This window comes from Sceloporus undulatus, chromosome 5 (assembly GCF_019175285.1).
Source record: "Sceloporus undulatus isolate JIND9_A2432 ecotype Alabama chromosome 5, SceUnd_v1.1, whole genome shotgun sequence".
In the NCBI taxonomy this organism is placed as follows: Eukaryota; Metazoa; Chordata; class Lepidosauria; order Squamata; family Phrynosomatidae; genus Sceloporus; species Sceloporus undulatus.
The window spans coordinates 128,662,330-128,684,478 of NC_056526.1; the positions used below are offsets into that span (position 1 = coordinate 128,662,330).

General features: G+C 38.8%; 1 protein-coding gene across 7 annotated transcripts in view; it reads left to right on the forward strand.

The window, feature by feature from the left end:
* The window catches only part of SORBS2 (sorbin and SH3 domain containing 2), a 245,847-nt gene that overhangs the window by 215,817 nt on the left and 7,881 nt on the right, over positions 1-22,149 (forward strand). For 6 of the 7 annotated variants that reach the window (XM_042467682.1, XM_042467686.1, XM_042467683.1 and 3 more), the window contains 4 exons: positions 1,332-1,446; positions 1,559-1,687; positions 2,542-2,745; positions 20,859-20,908. In XM_042467682.1, the coding sequence (XP_042323616.1) occupies positions 1,332-1,446; positions 1,559-1,687; positions 2,542-2,745; positions 20,859-20,908 (498 nt within the window). Of the gene's footprint in view, positions 1-1,331; positions 1,447-1,558; positions 1,688-2,541; positions 2,746-7,896; positions 8,677-11,594; positions 11,790-14,311; positions 14,420-20,858; positions 20,909-22,149 lie in introns of all 7 variants that reach the window. The other variant, XM_042467681.1, reaches the window with a different exon arrangement.

Sequence of the window (22,149 nt, forward strand, 5' to 3'; positions counted from 1 at the left end):
AAATAATTTTTAGTAAACTAAGAGGGGCTGTTTGTTCACGGGTGACTTTTAAAAATACCTTCTTCTCCCTTTTCCCACCATTAATGGACATGTGTGGATACTGTTGATGCGACATTCAAAAGCACATGCAACTTGGGTTCTTTCATTTTTGCATTTACATTCAAGATAGTTCAGCTTTTACATTTTGCTCAGTCTAGTGGTTTGAGCGTTGGGCTATGAATCTGGAGAGCAGGGTGTGAATCTCCACTCAGCTGTGGAAACCAACTGGGTGATCTTGGGCAAGTCACAATTTTTCAGCCCCAGAGGAAGGCAAAGGCAAACCTCTGAACAAATCTTGCCAATAAACCCCCATGATGGCCTTAGGGTCACCATAAGACAGAAAGAAGTTGAAGGCACACAACAACACCATCTTGAACAATAAAGAAATATATGATATGGCAGGAAAGAAGAACCCAGCCATAGAATCTGGCACTAGTGCATCATCCCTTTGCTTCTTTAAGCTGCTGTATGGCTGGGTCACTCATGAACCTGGCTGATCCAAAGATCCAAGCATAGAGCACAGAAATCTAAAGCTGCAGAGGAATAATGACCATGATGTTGTGGGTCATTCTTCCTGCTGCTCCCTCTTTCATTTCTCCTGCCAGCTATTCTGTTTCTTAGATCTCATTGCAGAGGTGGTGGTGGCAACAGCAGAAAGGTAATAAAATGCATTGAAGATTACTAAGGCCCAAGGCAGCTTACCTCTAACTAAAACTGCAATTAAATTTAAAACTGTTTTGGCTATGTGCCCAAGTAACAAGTACTTATGTTTATTTACATTTGAATACCTAAGCCATGGTTAAAAACTGGCTGGAAATTATGGTTTGAAATGATTTTGCAAAACATGCATTAAAATAATCAACATTGATACCATTTTACATTGCCAAGTTTTACATTGATACCATTTAAACCATGCTTAGGGCAATTTTTTAAACAGAATGGGCAGCTGGCATAGAAAGAACCACCTGTTGCTGATTACCCCCTATAGATCATTGCATGGACAAGTCTTAACTCTGTGATTTGAATGACAGTATCATTGTATATTTGAAATCCAAAAGAATATTTTAAGCCGCAAACCAAAGTGAGAGAAAAAGCACAATGAAGTTCTGTGTTTGCACTAAGCCATTATGAAACATAGTTTTTAACTGCTGTATGATCATGGTTTTTGTTCCACCAAAATTTGTAAAGATAATTAATAGTCAAATCAGATGCCGCTGCAAAAATAGAATATCAGCTGAAGAAGTCCTTGGAAAATCCAAACATCTATCACTGTTTATAACCATTCATTACAGGGAGCTGTCCTTCAAGAAAGGAGATACTGTCTATATTCTCAGGAAAGTAGATCAAAATTGGTATGAGGGCGAGCACTATGGAAGAGTTGGAATTTTTCCTATTTCTTATGTTGAGGTTAGTCTATTTTGTGTATTGTTGTGGGTCCCCCCTTCCTTCTTTAATAATTTTAGAAAACAGTTGCACATATCCAATAGACTGGCTTGAGCAACCGCTATTGTCATTGCAGAAACTTGCTCCCCCAGAGAAAGCACAGCCAGCAAGGCCACCACCCCCAGCACATGTTGCAGAGATTGGAGAAGCTGTTGCCAAATATAATTTCAATGCAGATACAAATGTGGAACTGTCACTGAGGAAGGTAATTGCTCAGACTCTCTTTGTTGAGTAAGTGCTTTCAATAGAGGTGGGCCTGCTATTGGACAGATGGGACCCCACCCACTTAACCGTCTGAACCCTTCCCAACAATCAGGGGGATACAAAGTGTACTTAGACCTTATAGGTTAGGTAAGAAGACACTAGGCTACTAACTGTTTATAGGTGGCTTTGTTTCTAATGGTTCTATCTCTGGTGCTTTCGTCCTCTGCCCCACCAACCCTGTCACTGTACCTTCTTAAGAAGTTATTTATTTCTTATGGGAGATGTCTTGGAGGGGGGCAGGAACACCATCCTGTTTTTCTCTCTTTCTGCTAAATTATTTTCTTGTTGTATCTGCCTCCTTCCTTCCTCCCACCCACTTTTCTTTCTCTCTTTTTGTGCCCACATCTCTCTTACACACACACACACACACACACACACACACATTCTATCCCTCTACCACCCCCACATTGCAATGCTAATAAGAGGGTTGTTGGGCAACATCAGCAAATTACGTTTGGGAATAGGTAGGACTCCTTTTCAATCCAAACACTACAGACACAGGATCCCCCCTTCCCTCATCTGAAACAAGACCAGTATTAAAATCTTCCAGCACCAAAAGTCACCCTGTTAGCCTCCCTCCCACATATGACTGAACTTAACTTATAAAAGCCATTCACACAGGTGCTGACTACATGAATGTTGTTTGTCTGCTTTGATTCTGATGTCCTCCTGGCTTAGGTGAACCTTGAGCTTGGGGCATTCTGGTTTACAGCTTTCACTTTGGTCATGATAAAGGTGTGGTTCTCTCTTCAAAATCTCTCCTTTTTTCAACTGCTAATGAGTTTTGCCTTACAGGGAGACAGAATAATTCTTCTCAGACGGGTTGATCAAAACTGGTATGAAGGCAAACTACCTGGAACTAACAGACAAGGAATCTTCCCTGTGTCTTATGTAGAAGTCATCAAAAAGAACCCAGCCAAAGGTGCTGACGATTACCCTGTTCCTCCAATACCCCAGAGTTATTCCAGTGACAGAATACACCATTTAGGTTCAGCTAAGGTAGGAAAGACTCTGTTCTTTTCTCTGTGTCTGCAATGTATTCTGAAATCTTGGGAAAACCCAATAGTATCCATTTATCTAAATGATAAGAGTACATAATGCAAGTAAGGTATATTTTATATTCATTATTTAATGAAGACATAAGATTGCATTATTCCTTGTTATATCATCTTGTGAGGATCTTTTTCTTTTCTTTTTTTTTAAGATTTCCCTCCTTTCTGAGAATTAAATATTAGCCATATTAAAAGCAAGTGGAAATCCATTTAATTTGCTGTTCTTGTGTATAAGAAACTTTCACTCAATCCAGTTTCTTGTTGCACTGCTAGTGTCTGGACAAATAGCATGGCTCATTTAAAAGGGGGGGGAAGAATATATGGACCCATACCATATATTTTATGGGGACTGAGCTCCTCTTGTTTTATGTGCATTGGTTCAAATACCACCTTGCAAGTAACATAATGTAAACTGATTTTTCAAAGCATGGTTAATAGGTGTAATATAGAAAGTTGGACCTCTACTCATGTTTAATGTAAAAACAGTCTTAGTGATCTCAGTGTAATTCGCCATGTATGCATGCTTTGAATTACAGCCCGAAACAGATTATTTCTTACATGCATGTGCACACAGATTCATACAACTTTTCATCATAGGTTAGCATAAAAAAATATAGCATCCAAACAGACTGGGAGGCTGACACAAGCTCTTAGTGAAAAAAGGAAAACAGAAATAATAATGATCACAGGAGCATGTATGATGTAATCCTTGCTTGAAGGGTCTAGAAAAAAAAGATAATTAAGATAATTCGTAGGTTTCGGTTCTTCACCAAATGTGTTTATAGCTAATTGGTATTAGGGAGGAGAGACTGGAGAGACCTATGGTCTGCCTATGCAATGCCTTCATTACCTGTCCCTGTACCACTGAAAAACTATATGGCAAAAATAGCAATAACTCACATGAAGTGTTGCTGCTCTGTTCACTGCCTTGGTTCCCTTATTAAAGAGATATTCACATACATAGATGGCACCAATCCTGTGTATACATCACTTCTGTTTGGAGATTTTCCAAAGCTTGTGAAAGTTAATTTTTTTGGATTTCAAATCCCAGAAGCTGGCCACCCCACCAGCCATCACGGTCATTATCAGCAACAGTACATTAAATAGACTGCAGCCCAACAGTTGATTTCAAGTCTGCATGTTGACCACACCTGTATAATTATAAACCATAGTAACAAGAACACTGATTGATTTCAAGTCTTCATGCTTTTATTGTGAAATCATATACACTGGCGGGATACAGACGGGCAGGGGAAGACGTCTTGGAGGTATTCTGCTGAATATGGAGCCTCCAGACCGCCCGCCCCAGGGGCGTGGCTAAGGTGTATGGGGCTTCCACATGGGGGGCAGTGAAGACGCCTCACCTGGGGCCGTTTCTGACCCGCAGTTTCCATACCGCCGCCTCGGAGGACTCCGCAAAGAGAGAGGCAGCTTCCTCACGGGCGGCCAAAAACGGGGCTTTTTTTTTCTTTTGCCGGCTGGCGGATGCGCCACTGCGCAGCTGCGGCGCTCAGCACCGGCGGCAGAAAGCATATGTGCACATTTAAAGCACCCAAGCCCCTTTAAACTTTTTTCCCCGCCCTGGCCAAGAACAAAGGTGGTCTCCTGCCAGCTGGTGATCAGCTGGTGTTGGCATCCTTGTCCGCTTGCACATTGCCAATGTCACCAGCATCATGGATGCCTCCTCTCCTTTGGTCCCCGCGCTCTTGCTGAATCTGCAGTGCACAGCCATAGCTGTCGCCGCTGACACCGCTGTCCCCCTGCCATCCCCCATCACCTCCCTTGTACATATGTAAATATTTAAAGTTTTAGCGTTTTTTTTATTGTTAGGTGAAAATGGCGCAGGAATGTGTGTAGGGGTTCACTTTAAATTCCAAACTTTCCACGATTCTAGCAGCGCATGCGTACATGTTGCTCTAGGGTTAGGGTTAGGGTTAGGGTTACAAGTCTTAAAATGCGCTGCAGCTGTGCTGCAGCTTCTACACCTGCATGGCAGCTGACGCTGCAATTAAAGCCTGACTGCAAACTGCGCATGTTCCAGGACCCCGACTCATTATGTGACGCAGCAGACACGGAGCTTTTAAATGGGCAACTTAAATTAGCGGCGTAGCAATTCTGGCGTACCGGTGCAGCAGCTTACAGACGGAGATGCGCAGCTGCGCACTATATAGAAAAGAAGTGGGGAAAAGCAGCACCTTTTTAATGCCGCTTCTTCCCGCTTGGGGCGTGCGGGCGGCGTGTTCATGGCGGCATTCAGGTAAGGGCCGTCTGAAGGCTATACCTTCATGACGTCATGAACACACCCCTTTTTGCCCGTCTGTATCCCGCCCCTGTTTCTTTACCTTTCCATTGTTTCAGACCTCCACTTCCTTCTAAGCAAATGTCATACATACTATCAGATACTGAGTAAAAGATGCATAACAGACAGGAACATTTGAATAAACTACTTGTATATGAGATATTACTGTCTTTATAGCCTATTATTAATTAAATCTTTTCTCTACTGCCATATTTTAAATATGCATGTGCCGGACAGTAGAGTGAATTTACTTGAGCATGTTGAAGCTACTAATTTAATGTGCTCTTTACACATAAATATTTGAGAATAAAGGAGAGATTCTGTTTTTCCCCAAAAGTGTATCAGAAATCTTTTTCTCTTGTGCATATATTATATATTAATCCATGATGACTGGTGACTCTCGTGTCTGCGGATTGATGAATTGGCTTTACATTTTACTTTGAACTTTAAAGGGGATGTCCAAAGTGCTTGAACCCTTTACCCAAATAGGTTTTAGCACTTTAAATGACTCATTTAAAATTATCACTCCTCTAACACAAGAGCCATCTTAATCACTGGTTGTAATAATGTATTATCATATGGTATTAAGTATCATGGTTTGTATATTACTTTCATGTCTATAGATGGCTCATAGTGTGGTGTAAATGGAAGAACTTTTAAGAGGAGTATCTTCTAACATTGCAAAAGAAATCCTCTTCCCTTTGTCACAAGTTTTGTCAAATAGTAGCTGAGATTTTTCATCTGTATTTCAATTTTAAGCATTGAGAACATCACTGATGGGCTATTACCATGTTTTAATGTCATCAGTTTTACACATATTCTAATCATATCTGTAGGTACAGGTAAAAGTCTATTTCCTTTTTGGGCAGCTTCCTGCCAGAGAGAATGGCAGACAGAAATTTGCACTACCATTACTTGCTATAGAACGCCCATTCATGCCCCTCAAATGTAGATCCAAATGGCTCCTTCTCCTACTACCTCCACCCAGCCATGCACATAGTCATGCAGAAACTAAGGATGTTTCTGCTGGCACTCTGTGAAATCTCTGTATTCAACAATGGAGAAGAGTGAAGTAATTGGATCAACATACAGTAGGCATTCTTTGGACCAAAAGAGAAGGGGAAGTGAAGAAAAAGAGCGCTAAGCAGTCTTCTGTCATATCTATCACTTTTGGTATGTGAAACTAGACTGAAATAGAAGATAGGAGAAACAGAGGAGGACTCTATCGCCCCAAACTGTTTCAGCAGGAATCTGTTTCTTTTTTTCTAGTAGTTTATAAAGTGTTCCCACTCTCAAACTCTCTCGCTCTGTCCCTAAGCAGCAAAGAGAGTGATGCCTTGTGGAGATATCTTGTTATTATGCCCTTCCAGTGTCTTCCAGGAAAAGAATAGTGGTAGTCAGTCACCAGAACTCCTCCATGTTTTATACAAGGAGAGAGGGGAAACTGTATGGAGAAGTTCTAAAAACGAAAACCCCACAAATCTATTCGCAGTAAATTTAGAAGATGGGTAATCCACGACTCTAGAGTCATACATGATGACCCTTATTCTGTTATCATGTGGCCCTTCGGGTGATTTCAAAAAAACCTTTGCCTGTTCAGGACTGTGCAAGTGAAAACTGGGGTTTCTGTAACATGCTGCTAGGTTATAGGAAGAAGACAAGGAGAGATAATGGGATAACAGAAAGAAAGAAAGAAAAGCACTCTAGCCTTAAGTCCTACCCACCACAAGCATGCAGGCCCAACAGACTGTCATGAAGTAATGTGGCCCTTGTCAAAAAAAAAAAGTTGTCCATATAGTTTTGGGCTAGATGGTTGGTCTGTGTGGTTCACAGTTATTCACTGTGTTCCTAAAGATGGCTTCAAAATGTTTTGAAATCAAAGGGATTTGGTTTTCTTTTTAAATGGTTAATTCTGAGAATTAATAACAACAAAAACCTACATTTTCAGTCTTTACTCAAGCAATGGATATCCACTGATGCAATATACGTATGAATCCCAGCTCTGCCATTCTTACAAAAGGACCTTTATTTTGCCAGAAGGAAACTACAATCAATAATTAATTTTGCAATATGGTTCAGCCAGTAATAATTTTCAGAAATATATGGTTATAAAAATATATATAGTTGTTTACAATAATTGTCTGTGGTGTGCACTAAATAGCATTTGAATGCTTGTGTACCTTTAAGACAAATGTAATTATGTGTTAAATGGTTTTAATTTTCATCTAAAGGATACACTGTGTAGCTGCAGAGGACATAAAAGCAATATGTAGTTGTATTAAGGATATTTCTGCATGGTTCTAATGTCAGGTGATGAAAAATGTTAACCTTTGCACAACTTAAAATCGTTTAGTTTGATTAGGTTTACACTCATATTAATAGTGCCCTCACCCAAGCTGTGTTTTCTTTTTTAAGACCGTACCGCTCTTTCCTCAAAATAATTATAGCTGTGGTTGAGAAGGACTGGTTGTCACATCTAGACCATTAGTCATAGGTTTACTAAAGGAGAGTAAAGCTCATGCATCAGATTCATTTCATGAACTTAGTGATTCATATCTGTCTTGATGTTTGACTTTTAATCCCTTGGTAAAAATTTGATACCAATTCATTTTTCAGCTTTCTGGTTTTTGATTCATGTGCTAATGCTTTGAGACATTTATGCTGAATGATATAATATCCTAACACTAGGAGATGACATAGGATTATTTAGAAATGTACAAACTCTCTCTCTATCCCATACAAGAGCCTGAAATCTTTCTTCACTATGTTTTAACCCTGTGCTTTCCCTTATTTCTCAAGTTGGATTCCAAAGCGCCATCCCTCCCTCTCAGGTACCGGCCCTCTTCTTGTCCAGATTCTAATAAAGAGAATCTTCAGGCTGTCACCAGTGAATGGTTATCGCTGACTCTTGGCTTTTCATCTCCAAGTACACCTTCCCCTTCTCCTCCACCTTTTCCGAAAAGCTTTCTTTCTGAATTAGATGAATTCAGCTCTCTAGCTTTAACAGGTTCACAGAGTGCACCAGGGCTCTCCAATATTGTTGCTCCTCCAGTAAAGCGCAGCCATTTTGTTCCGATCACCTCACCAAAGGCTCCCCACTCCTTCCCTGAATTGCCAGCTTCACCTCAGCCATTTTCTTCATCTACCTGTAAATCACCACCTCCAGCAACCCGGTTTCATGACAAAGCACATAAACCTGAATGCAGCCATTTCAAAGAGATGAGAGGAACCCCCAGTGTCAAGGAAAGGAAAAGCTTCTCAGACACAACTCCAAAAGTACAAGAAATAGGAGACACTGCTCTTCCTCTCCCCAAAGAAGACCATTTATTCAAAACCCTGACTGAGACTGATGAACAGGAGGAAGAAATCTGTGAAGAGCTGCTGTCAATAATCCATGGGGGGCAGTCAAAACATAAAGATTCAGGTTTCTACAGACGTGCCCCTGATGTAACAGAACAATTGGCAAGGCTCCATATAGAGGAAGAGCCAGACCATGAACATTTAGAATCACCAGTAGGAAGTAAGAGAGATCCCATGGTATCTTGCGAAGGGGACAGTTCACCAGATACTAAAAAAGAGGTATTTAAACTTCCTAAGACAAATGCCTACTTTCACATCATTAATTGAAGTCTAATCTCTCAATTTTGTGTTTTTTTTTTGCATGTGCAGTTCTAGTAGAAATTTCATGAAGAGTACAAATACACTAACACACAAGACCTGTCTTATTCCCATTCCTTTCTTTTGGAGATAGGAAGAAATGTACGATGTATCACCCTAACTGAATTATGCATCCTTTCTTCTTTCTAGACCTAGCTGCCATTACCAGTGGCTCTCACCAGGAATGCAGAACCACTGGCTCCTTTCCCAATATCCTTTTCCACAATGGGAAATGACTAGTCCTTGAATAAAACTCTGAACCAAATTAGAAGATACATTTGATGCATGATCATGTTGGCATATCTTTAATTTGATACCTATTTTAAGAAGCAGCAATAGATACCATCATCTAGATTGGGACCATGGCATTGTAGATGATGGTGCAACCTCTTCACACATGCAGTTTTCCCAGTCAAAATCTTCTTTCAGCATTCACTATTACCATTTGACCTCAAAGGAAGCTGCTGTTTTTCTACAGCAGTTTTCTTCAGTTAGGTATCACCACTCCCTCTGCATATACAGGGCTAGCCATGCTGGCCTTACAGCAAAATAGAGTAACACCCAAAATCCACAAAACAGCTATGCCTTCCTTGAGCCAGCCAAAAATGTACAAAATGCATCATACAAGCTTTCAAAGCTCTATTGGCTTCTTTTTCAGACACAAGTGTTAAGCATCATACAGGAGAAGAAGAAATGACAATGTTAGAGTCACATGCCTATGTTTTGTCAAGATATTGTCTCTGTTGTTGTTAAACTAGTCTTGGTGGGATATCAATGCAAGCAGAGGCCATGCCTCTCTTTGGCCATGCTGCTCTGGGAGACAGTCGTAAACTATAGGCAATAAAATCTCAACTCCATTAGCAATAGAAAAAGTAACTTCCCTTGACATCCAGGCTGTTTCTGTGCTGGGGGAGTCTACCCACCTCTTTCTTAGACAAAGAACATTGAATTTCTCAAGAAGCCTCTGCACTGTTGCATCTGGAAAAACCTTTAGGTGCTGTATAGGTAAAACCCACAAAATGCAATCCCAGTTATTTTTTTAAAACCTTTTACCTTTGTTGGAGGTAGAAAAGAATTAAGTCCCTGTCCTTTGGATCCTTGTTCTTTACTTACACTCCTGCTTCAGATATGATCTGAACCCATCTCTGCTATTTGAAAGAAAGAGCCACAAATGTGATCATGCACTAAATGTTTCTTTTTAAAAAATAAAAAATCTGACACTTCCTTCTCAGCCCTCCCCTTTTCAGTGTTACATTTTTAAAAAGAAAAAGCTGATGTACTCATAGACCCTCCCTATTGCGCACACAAAAACATTTTAACTGGTGTGCAGAGGAGTGAATTTCAAGAAGGAAAAAGATGGAGAGGAGAGGATTAAACCTCTCCTTACTTGTGTATAGTGGTCCTGATTCTGTCTGAGGACCTATACATTTTCTTTAGACTAAACTAAAAGATAGGGCAGTGCAAAGTATAAAATTAATTTAATACGGATTTTCATCCTCAGTGGTACTCATGTCAGTGGTTCAGGAAATTCATTCCAGATTTCAGTCCCATTTTCAAAAGGGACTGTCGTATAAACCTGTTTTATGGCTAGGTTCTTTAAGCCTCAGGCTAAAATCTAGAGCAGATTTGCCATCCCATGATATGGGAGCCTCCAGCTGGAAGTGCCCAACTGACATAGGGTTGTGTCTGGTCCCTTAGCCATTTGTCTTTGACACTGGTGACCTATCAGATGTCAGTCACCTTCTGGTAAAACATTTACCCAGTTTCTCTCACAAGAAAGGAATGGGGAGAATGCTTTCAAGTTTTAAGAAGTAGCAATTATCCACAGTCAAATGATTGACCTTTAGATTTTATATATCTCATCCTAGCTATGGAGCACACATGTTCCATAACAGAAGCCCAAGCTGACAAGTGATAACATCTTTATTAAAGAGTTGGCCTCACAAAATTAAGGAACACCCTACTTGCCATGCATTGCAGTCTGTCTCATGGCATAGCTCCCCCTCTCTACCTGAAATGCACATGTTTAGAAGCCCAGGACTGTCAGGAAAAAGATGCTTATTGAGGCTTTAGTAGCTTGCGTTCAGCTTGAAGGTATATGTCAAAATATGCTTGAAGCCATTGTCTAGGATTTGTGTCTCCAGGAATGACAGGCACTGACTATCCTTGACGTCAGCCGTTGGTCTTATAAGCAAGGATTGCACTTCTGGTAGCTTCCTGCAGGCATGCACATGGTTGGACATGCCCCCATTTTTTTCTTGGCACAAGGGTAGCCCCATGTAGAGCACATTGTAGAAGTCGAGTTGAGAGGTTACCAATGAGTGGAAATGCCTTGCTTACCACAGAGACCAGTCCTTGTGCTTCTAATAATCCTGAGTTTGTCCTAAATCAGAAGTTTTTAGCCTTTGACCCGTCTGGTGTTTTGGACTTCAACTCCCAGAATCCCTGACCATTGGCCAGACTGGTTGGGCTTCTTGGAGTTGAGGTCCAAAACACCTGGATAGCAAAATAGGAAAAGCACTGTCATGTTCTGAATTAAGGGTGTTCCTCTCTGGAGGGCTGATCAGAATGCACCCTGTTATTTTTCCTTAATGGATTTTCTGTATTATTAAGAAAAAAGACATAAAAAGCATAGAAAACACAGATCATGAGTAGAGAATTATACAGTGTGATGCCCCCATTAAATTCAGTCAATGATGTAGGACAGTTGTGGTGTGAGAATAACAATTGATGGATGGGTTGACAAGGTCTTGTTTCCTTTCATTGATGGTGGTGTTCTACTCCTCTCCCTTTGCAATTGCTCTTCCACACAATTATTGTCTCTCTTTAAATGTTTTAAGGCAGCTTCACCTCCCTATGGGATACAAGCGCCTTCTACTTCTCCTTCCTGCCTTGCTTCTAGTCCTCCATTTCACTCAGACAAAACATCTTCCTCTGAATGTGTGTCTACATCCTCCAAGTCTGCTGTTACCCACTCCCCCCCTCTCCTTTCCAAACTGTCATACAGACAGGAGAAAAAATCACCAAAGTTAAAGGTAACAGTATCTTTATGTAATACTGCATGCCGCCTTAAATGCTTGGAAAAATGGGAAGCCTGGAAGCTTAACCTAATTTTTAAAATTAAAAAAAAATCAGATTGGGTGACTAACATTTAAGAATGTAAGCATGTAATCAGATCCAAATATTTTAAGAAAAAGTTGTTTAAATGCACTTAGATTATTTAATAACTCAGCTTTCAGTAGGATATTTGAGTAATCACTCAATCGTTATACATTTATTGATAACAGCAACAGTCAGAATGAATTAGCAGATCAGAAATTACTTTGTCAGAATTAAGATACAGCACCAAGTTTCAAAACAGAAACAAAAAACCCTACAGAGAACAATTTTGGCACACTCTATCAACCACTGTTCATATTTCCCAAAGTTGTCCTTGTCCATATCTACATTTTGATTCCACTTCAGTACTGTATTAATAAGCCATTTGCTACATATGTTTTATCTATAAGCACTTCACATGACACCTTTCAAATCTACTGGAAAAGTATCCTTGAATTTTATGCTATTGGCTTTTGTCAGCCATAGGGAGGGAAGTCATAGGTAAAGTTATATAGTGGTATGGATTGAGGTCATCTAGTGGTATGCTATTCAGCATATATGCAAAGCCTGGATTTCTTAGTGTTATAACAAACATCTTCATTCTTGTCATTGGAAGCCAGGATGCATAGCTGATCCAAGAAGTAAGCAAAGCTATGCCAGAAATAACATGCTAGCATGCTATCATCCCCATCTTCACAGAAACAGTCAATGGCCTCCCTTGGACATCCATGGTCAGGGAAGCCCCAATGGGAATGAACAAGTAGAAGAGAGTATCAAAGCCACTCAACTGCATTGCCATTCATACACCCAGCAGATAATGAAGCCTTTTCTTAGTAATGCATTCATACCACAGGAAAAGGCTCAGGAGGGCCAGGGTCTCTTACCAAACTGATGTGTCTTAGGAAGCACTTGGCTAAACTCAAGCTGAGCAAGTCCTCCTGTTGTTTCAGAGCCAGGTTTAAGGGGCTGCTGCTTACCTTTGCAAAGAGTTTAAACAACTTGGTGGGAGTAGAACAGGGTGAACAGACATCCTCCTTTTCTAGGACATGTCCTACATTTCAACCTTCTGTCCAGGAGGAATTTCAGAATGTCCTCCATTTTGAGCATGACTAAGAAGCATACATTTATATTGATATGTATAAATATAAATTTTTGTTTTTATTTGGTAATGTCCCACATTTTTCTTGAATATTTTACATTTTGCGGTGCCTTATCCTCCTTTGCAGTTAGGACATCTGGTCATCCTGGGGAAGGAGAGGAAATAACTGCAGGAATGTATTTCTCTTTATGAGCCTGCAATTTTAGCTACCTGGAGTCCTATACTGGGAGAAAGGCAGGATGTAAATTCAACGAATGAATGAATGCATTTTAAAATATTTTCATAAAATAAACCATCTATGCCATGCTCATATTTTTCACCTAAAGCACATGTTAACAGCAGCACCCCCAACAAATGTACAGATATTTTAGGCAAAAGTTGAAATACAGTAGCAAGTCAATAATTGCAATATAGTTTGAGAGCGAGGGATCCCAGCTACCTAATGAAGAATGGGTTATTATTATCGCTTTTCAATATATTACATTGTTCTGATCAAATCTCGGTTCACTGCCTGCAAGGATTCCACAACTGGCACTGTTAAATCACAGACATCCAGTCACTGTTTATTCATTCTTGTGAGAGAAGACAGTATTTATTTATTTATGCATGCATGCATGCATGCTGCTGAGAAGCAGGAATCTTATTAGCATTAATTGCCATTTAGCAGGTATTACATCCAGTTACTGAAGTGGTGCAACTAACAATAAAAAACATACTCTCAAAAGTTACAAAATTAGTGTGAAAACTGCCACTCACACTGTCTTTTTCAGACTTCTTAGAATGTGTGAAACCATTCAGAGTATTGGTTTTTTTTTTAAAAAATCCCAACTCAGCCTTCTCAGGCAAGTTGAAAATCTAATCTAAGGAGGCACTGGCCTCCTTTTCTTTCATGGATCAGCCCTGCCTGACTATTCACTCAAAGAAAACATGCATTTAGGACCTTTAAGAAAACAGATCAGCTTTTAGCTGTGAACTTGTTTCATTCTCTCCTGTGTTATAATGTCTGATGCTTGTATTTTCTTTGTAATGATGTTTTGATTGTGTGCTTAGCTTTTTGAAGTCATCCCTCCCTTATCAGTTATATAGCTGCATTTTAAAATGTACAGCAGGTGAGCTGGACATAACACATTCTTTATAGGCTTTGTAGGTTTTAAGCGCTTTGATTTGGGGGGGGAATCAGCAATAACAACGGCTGTGATCTGTTCAGGCAAACTGGATTAACAGATCTGCATGTCTTTGCACAAGGGCTGTTTTGGAGATGAAAAATGGTTTGTTGAAGTGTGCAAGAATGAAACAATCAGTAAAGAATGCTAGTGTGGCCTTGTAGATGAATTGACCCAGTATTTATGGTTTTTCTAGGCTGATTTAAAAAGAGAGATATTTGTCATCGGCAAACCTCCACGTAGCCCTGTTATGACAAGGAGATCTTGCAGCTCACCTGTCAGAGGGCACAGCTATTCACATAGGGTATGGTACTGTAAGGCCCTATATGTATTGCCAGAGTTCCCCTAGTAGAAGGAATGAGGCCTCTGTTTCCTAGGTCTTGAATGCACATGTATGAATAATCATTCTAATACTCTTTCGGTTTTGCTATGCTACTGTTTAGAACAGAAACATTTTGGGTGATAGCACTAAGGAGACCACAACAGGTTGTAAGTGATTTGTCAAGTTTTGTGGGGAAGGAGCAGAACCCCCATGCTCTTGAAAGGGCCAGTGAAACAACCCTTTAAAAAACCCATTTTCTCTTAACTACCTGAGTCTATCCTTAACTTTCTTCCTTCTTTTTTAAAGAACTCCTCTTGTTTCAAAGTATCGTACTTATGAGGCCATTGGTGATGGCCAAATAAGAAGGTCTCATTTGCACATTCTGTGGATTTCATAATGTCAGTTCTGCTGTTCCTTGTTTCCAAATGCATGATTCCCTTTTTTTCCCCTTCCAAAATATTTTGCTGCTATGGCAACATATGCTTGCACTCACTTGACACCATGCTTCCTCATAGCACTGCTTCTCTCAGAGCTGCCATTGGCATCAGCTTTTCCTCACATATGTGCCTAGAACTGCACCCTCTTTAAAGGGCCATCTCTTCTGCTTAATACAGTTATCTGTGCTCTGTTTTTGTAAACAAACATGTGTGATTAATGCCTTTTATGTCAAAACCAAATGTTGTACATATCTGTATCTTAAATGTCTCTGTATACAGTATTATGAGCTTTGTTTGTCAAAACTACAAGAAAAAGGGTTAGGGTGAAGAGAAAAGTTTGTTTGCATCTACACAAAAATGAAATGGATCCTAGGGTGTTGCAATGACAGATGGCTACATGGAAAAAAATAGGTACAGGATCCCTCGTGGATAACAAAATCCGTGGATGCTCAAGTCCCATTAACTACTGTGGCACAGTAAAATGGTGTCCCTTATATAAAATGGCAAAATCCAGGTTTGGTTTTGGGAATTCATATATTTTAAAAATATTTTCTAGCCGTGGATGCTTGAATCCATGGATAAAAAAAATCTGTGACTATGGAGGGCTGGTTATATTCTCACTTTTGAGGTTGAAGCTCTCTGTAACTAGGGGCATTTTCACCAAAGGCCCCCAGTTATAAGCTTAGAGTCACAGTTAACAATCATCTTCATGGACAACCAATGCTCTCAAGTCTTGATTACTGTACTTCTTTCTAGAGAGCGCTGTTCCTGAAGACACTGGAGAGTGTAACTGGTGAAAAATATTGCAAATCCTCCATGTACTGTATCTGTCTGGTGGCTGTGCTGCTTTCCTGTAGCATGCAGGGAAGAAACTAAATAATCAGTGTTAATTTTTAAAAAATTCTAAAAGAGTTCAGGCCACATATAATGTAGGCATCATCCTTTTCTAATATACAGTCATAATTTTAACTTTACTTGTTGGCAGCCAATATCATTTGTGAAAACACAGAGGTACAGTGATAAATTGAGATTGTTGTACTGTACCTAAAAATGTTGGTTACTTTAAATAATAAGCAAATCTATAAAGTAAATGATTGCAAAACAAGTTGCTTGTAATTAATTCCTTTTTCCTATTACAAGGGTGTGAATAAGTTACATTACTATTACAAGTTAATAAAGGATGACAGTTCCTTTTGCCATGGATGTGATAGTAACACTTCAGTTATGGATTTTCAGCCTCACTAAATGGTAGAGGAGATTCAAGTACAAACTCATGCTGTGTTTTGTGCTGTTGCAGTCAAATGATTTTAAATCATCTAAAAGTACTTCTGAAAAGCTGGTTTGTATAGAGTTACTTTTAAAAACAATTGCAAAGAAAACTACTTGGCAGGCTTGGAACTGTAACAACTATTTACTTTTTTAAAACGTATTTCCAGGCTCTGACAATAAGTAGTAACAAGGGCAAGAGCAGTATCTGTTCAATAATTTAGGAACATCTTTTTAATGAAGGTTTACCTGAACATATCCTTTTTTATTTTTTTTAATAATAAAACTTTATTAATACAAAAAGTACATACAAACTTTCTACAAGACATACAGACCATATAGTTAACTACATACTAAACATTCATACAAACCTTCTACATCTATATTTACAAATAATTGAACATCGGGAAGAAGTAAAAATATGACAGTCAATAGCCTTCCAAAGGCACAGTTCCTACCATCTACTACCTTACCGAACTCTTTTCCCTAAACTAAACCTTCTTGTAACCTACTACGACTACTTCATCCTCCTTACACTATTCTTCCCTCACTCTCCTTCTAACTCTCGTCTATCTTCGCATCCCATTACATACACGAACCTTTTTCAATTGCTTTAACTTTCTTACTTCATTTACTTTCCTCCAACTCTACTCTCTGTTGACTCCAACTTCCCTCTCTTATGTTCAACCTTATAATCTAAACTTCTTCTAGATCTTGCTTACACATACATACAGCTTCCTAAAAACATCTTCATACCTATAACATATCCTAAAGGAAATACTCAGATTAGCTTTTTTGTAGCAGGGCTAGGTATACATTCTGCATATTACAAGATGAGTCTATTACATTTTTAATTTTTCAGTAATCTTTTACTTCTCTTTACATATAGTGAGCTGTATTGGTTATTAATTAAATGCTAATTTAATTTAAATTTTAAAAAGACTAATTTAAATTTTATAATACCAATTCAAATTACATTAGGTGCATGCACTCTGCTGGTATGCATGCACCAAACTTAGGCCTTGACCAATGATGGCACAACAGTTTTGCAGTTCTCAAATGCAAAGTAGTTTTCTGTGCTCCTGCAAGGAAGCATCGCAGACTTTCTTGTGAGAGTGGTCCCTGTTGTTCTGTAATGATTGGGCAATACAATACAGCAGATTGACATGCTGCTTGGCACAACAGCACTCCCCCCACTCCAGACAGACTGCTGCCAGGTACTGTACTGCCCATCACTCTGGCCAGATGCCTCCTCCCTTAACACTTTGATCCCACAGAACTATGCCGATGGGGCTTTTCACTCTGCCTGTACTGAACTGGATCGGAAATCCTATTTCTACATTTCTCTGTTATCTGCTATGAGTCTCAATTTTTAGAAACATCTCCTTCCTTCAAACCTATGTTTAAAAGCCCTGAAATTTAATGTCTGCTTCACTCATTTGCATTGGTATGTTATGTGGGATTTTTTAGAAATGTACATGTTGAAGTCCTAACATATGCACATGACAAAGGACTTTATCTCGTGGGGAAAATCAGGAGCTTAAACAGCAACAATCGCATGAAAATTGTGCAACCGCGATTAACATTTTCACATTATGTTGTGATTAAAGTGTCATTATCCCAGGAATAAACAGACAATAAACAAATCATTCATGGAGAAATAACACAATTTTTACTGTTTAACCCCCCCCCCCCCAATTTCCCCCGTGTGATAAAGTCCAGAGACAGATTTTCAAGCATGTATCTTATGTACAGATAAGATATATGTCCCTTGGAACTGGTCATGTACCTAATGTAATATGCTGTGGTTGGGCTGATGTATGCCCACTGGAAGTTATGGGACCGCCACACTTTGTTTCAAAGGAGACCCACTGATTTCAAAGGGGCTGCATTAAGTATGACAAAAATCATGGTCTAAACCAATATCTAATGTTTCTGTTCAGCATATCTTGCAGAAAAGATTAAAACTGCTTACAGGCAAGTGCTGATAGGGAAACCTATCTATTATTATTCCAAACTGCTATATCTTTTCTGCCCTGGAAATCTTTTACGTTATCCAGCTCTTGTAGTGGTCTTTCAAAGTATTAGTATGAATATGGTTTGCTTAATGCCAGTAGTATGAATATGGCTTGCTTAATGTCAGCTTATCAAGCTGTTAGGGTGCTTTATGATCCATTTCTCACACTACATCTTTGGGTTTAAATATACACTAAAATATTATTGCATAGGATTACTAAAGGTGATTAAGATGTTCAGTTAGTGATATACAGTATCTTTATACTGCTTAGCAAATCTGGGCACAATTTAGCCAAATGGAGCCATTTTAGGTTCCATTTTATTCAGTTTAAATAAATCAAGAGGTCAACCAGAATGCATAAAAGTATCACGTTTTCAATTCTTTTCATTTTGATTGTTTCTCCATATTCACAGGTTTTCCTACTCCTGTATCCACTCCTTTACAATTATATCTTGGGTTTCCTTCCCTCCTTCCTTGCCTTGTGTCCTTTACCACTGATGACATGTCACATCTAGTCTCATGCAGCATTTCAGAAATCGATTTTCACCAGTTTCCAATGAGCTTTTTATAAATATTATTCAGGAGCTGTCATCATAATGTTAAAGTGCTTTAGCAATATTATACTAGTTAAGCATTAGGATTATTTTGTTCTAATGCTAACATTCTTTTTTCCCTCGCATAATCTCTCTTGAAATTGTATCCTAGAAACAATAGCTATGTTTACTTGCTGCCATCTTTATTGGCTCCGGTACAGTAGAAACACACAGGCATGCACCAATCCATTTGATTTTGAAATGTGCTGAGTTAAAAAAGTAACTGAGTTAAAAAATAACTGGGAAGTGGAAATAAAAAGTCTTTGTAATACCTGGTGTTCACTGGAAATTTATCAAAACAAACAAAAGATTAGCTGGATATCAGAAATAAAATCAGTTTATGCAGGAACAAATCCTGGCACTTTTAATTTATCTGGAGGAACTCTAAACATTTCTTTCAGTCTTTCCAATTTAAATTAGGGGTACATAAAAGCACTAAGCTTTGGCTGGATCATGTCATGTATTATTAAAGTTAAGTAAATGTAGTAGTTTTAAAAAATTATATACTGTAAGTGTCATTGTTTGGGTCATCCAAAGGCCTTGTGATTTCATTAGACACAGAAGATAGTGAATAACAAATAAGGACAACCAGGGATAAATTCATACTACTTTTTGTACCAAAATATAAGTTGAGATGAATACAGACAATGGTTTGTATGATATAATAGATACTTCTATACTCACTGTAGAACTCATGCAACCATATAATAAGACAGATATATATAGAATCTAGACATATTATGAATTAGGGCATACAAAGATGACTACCATTGTCTCTGCTATCCATGTGATCTATCAGTTTCTAGGGAAATACATAACATTTGCATTTTTCATTGCTGGAAAGTGCAGGTGATAATTGTTCCATATGGAACAATAAATTGTTTACACTGAATTTACAAGCAGACACATAATCATGCATAGTTATCCACACTTTGTGCAGTTATCTCCTTGTAGGGAGCTATGTGGTTTTTGTGTGTGCCTCAGTTCATTTCACACACAATCCTGCTTGCCAGTTGTAAACCATTCAGAATCCACATAGATTTTAAGTGTGGAGAGACTTCAACAGATCTATGTAAATATACCCCAAGGACTGCTCCATTGAACTATGGACCTTATGGCTGAAAAGAAAGCAATAAATGATAAACCACAGATTCCAAGTTATATTTTTCCAAACCTTTTGCAGCTTTATTTTTACTTATTTTATCATTCATCAAAGCCAGTTTCTTTTACAGATTTTTGGAAGTGTTAAGTCAGCTTTTCAAAAGTTGGATTAACTATGATTTTAGGAGTGGAAAAGGAAGTTCATGCTTATCTTTTTTGTATACTTGCCATTTTATCTCCTTATAAAGCTAGATGTTGATAAATTATCTGCATTCTTTTAAATAATTTGTTTTGCTCTTTCTGCATTCCCTATGGGGTTCTTAAGCAAACAAACAAAAGAAAAAAATCCCATAATTCTCTCAAGAGTGAACAGTATCAAAATAGCACAGCATGTTGCAGATGCCAGCTCAATATCTGTCAGGAAGAGTACTTTAGCAAGAATGTTGTCTTGAGCAATCGTAAGAAATGGCTGTATGTTCCATTACTGTTGTTGACTGTTTTGAATTCTGCTTCTCTGGGACTGCTTTTTTCATGTCACAACTGTCCATTTGTTCATTTAATAGAATTGTGATTGTATGTGAAGATTTGAAAGAGGCTAAAACATGCCTGGTTTTTTTTGGCATGGCAAGGTTTAGGCTGAAAAGAGTTAACACCGGCTTCCATGTTGCAAAGGGTTTTCAAGAAATTCTAGAAGTTTATGCTGTCTTTTATGTTTTAACTGGATTGGGTTTTTTTTTAAAATTATGTGGATAAAGACAAGCATTATGTCAACCATACATTGCATACAGCCCCCCTGTGGTTCTGTATTGTGATCACTGAGAAGTTTTTTTTAAAAAAAACTTCTTGATGCAGCCCTAGGACCAGAAGTACAAGGGAGATTATTATGAAGTACCTGATGAGCTGTGTATGGCCTTAGAACTACATATTATACAGGCCCGTATAGTAAGCTTAAACCTAAATTTGTGACAGTTGATACTCTTATTACATTTCAACTCATTTCATTTCAGCCACAGCGCCCTGTGTTTGCTCATGAAAATATACACAGTGGGGGGGAACCGTAAGTATTTAAATCTACTCAAATTCTTATCTAAATAAATAGTATCAAGTTTCTGATGTCATAAAGAAAAATACTAGCCATCTGTAGCTGCATCCACACTGCAGAAATAATCTAGTTTGGCACCAGTTTAACTGCCATAGTGCAGTGCTGTGGGATTCTGGGAATTGTAGTTAATTCTGGCACCAGAGCTCTTTGACAGAGAAGGCTAAATGTCTTACAAAACTAAAATTCCCAGGATTCCATAGCATTGAACCATAGCAGTTAAAGAGATGTCAAACTGGATTATTTCTGCATTGGGAGTGCAGTTTAGGACACTATCTGTCAAGGTGGCTTGTTTCCATCTAGTATTATGCTGTACTGCATTGCATAGGATACAGATAACATCATGAAAGGATTGGAAGTGGGCTATCCCTCCTTCAGTTTAGGATTTTCCTGATTTACCATTGACTCACACATGGACCCATGACCCATAACACCATCCATAAAATGTGCTTCCAACTATATATGTAGGAGAGGGCTGAAGAGAGTTTAACTCACTGGTCATGAGGTGGAAAGGAGAAGAGTTGCAGTTCTGTTGCACTGGATGTAAAAAGTCAAGCATCAGATAAGTCATTATACTGTTGGATTTTGGCTACTGGAGTTATGCAAGTTATGCACTTGATTGCATTGCCTCCTTTATTCAGTAGCAGTAAATTTTGTTGTAAGGCTTATTGGTTGAGTACTGTGAATTTTCGAAAACTGTACACTATTTCATTGCTGCTGAGAACAACTTTGCAGTCTCTGCTGAAATTCAAGCACACAGAAGGAAATGTGCTAATTAAGCTGCTGTACCAAATGCTGCGGGATTTCTTAGCACTGGCAGTCAACTTCCAAATTGCAGATCATATTCACTTTTCATAATTAGCATAATTTTTATCCTAGAGATGATAGTTTCTATATTAATTAGGATGGGGAGTAAATTATCCTTTGGGATTTATACAAAAATACTTAGTATGAACATTCCAGGTTGATGTGGTGGATACATTAAATCAGAGTAGGAAAAGGACAAGAGCTTATTTTGCAAAAGATACCGTATATACTTGACTATACGTTGAAAAATTTAAATCTAAAAATTAACCTGGACTGGCTTATCCATGGATCAGTGCTAGCATAGGAATTGAGGTTGGCCCACTCAGCTTGAGGGAAAAGGAAGGAGGAAGCTGAGGCTGCCAAAAAGGCCCTACAGCCTACCTCATGCCAGG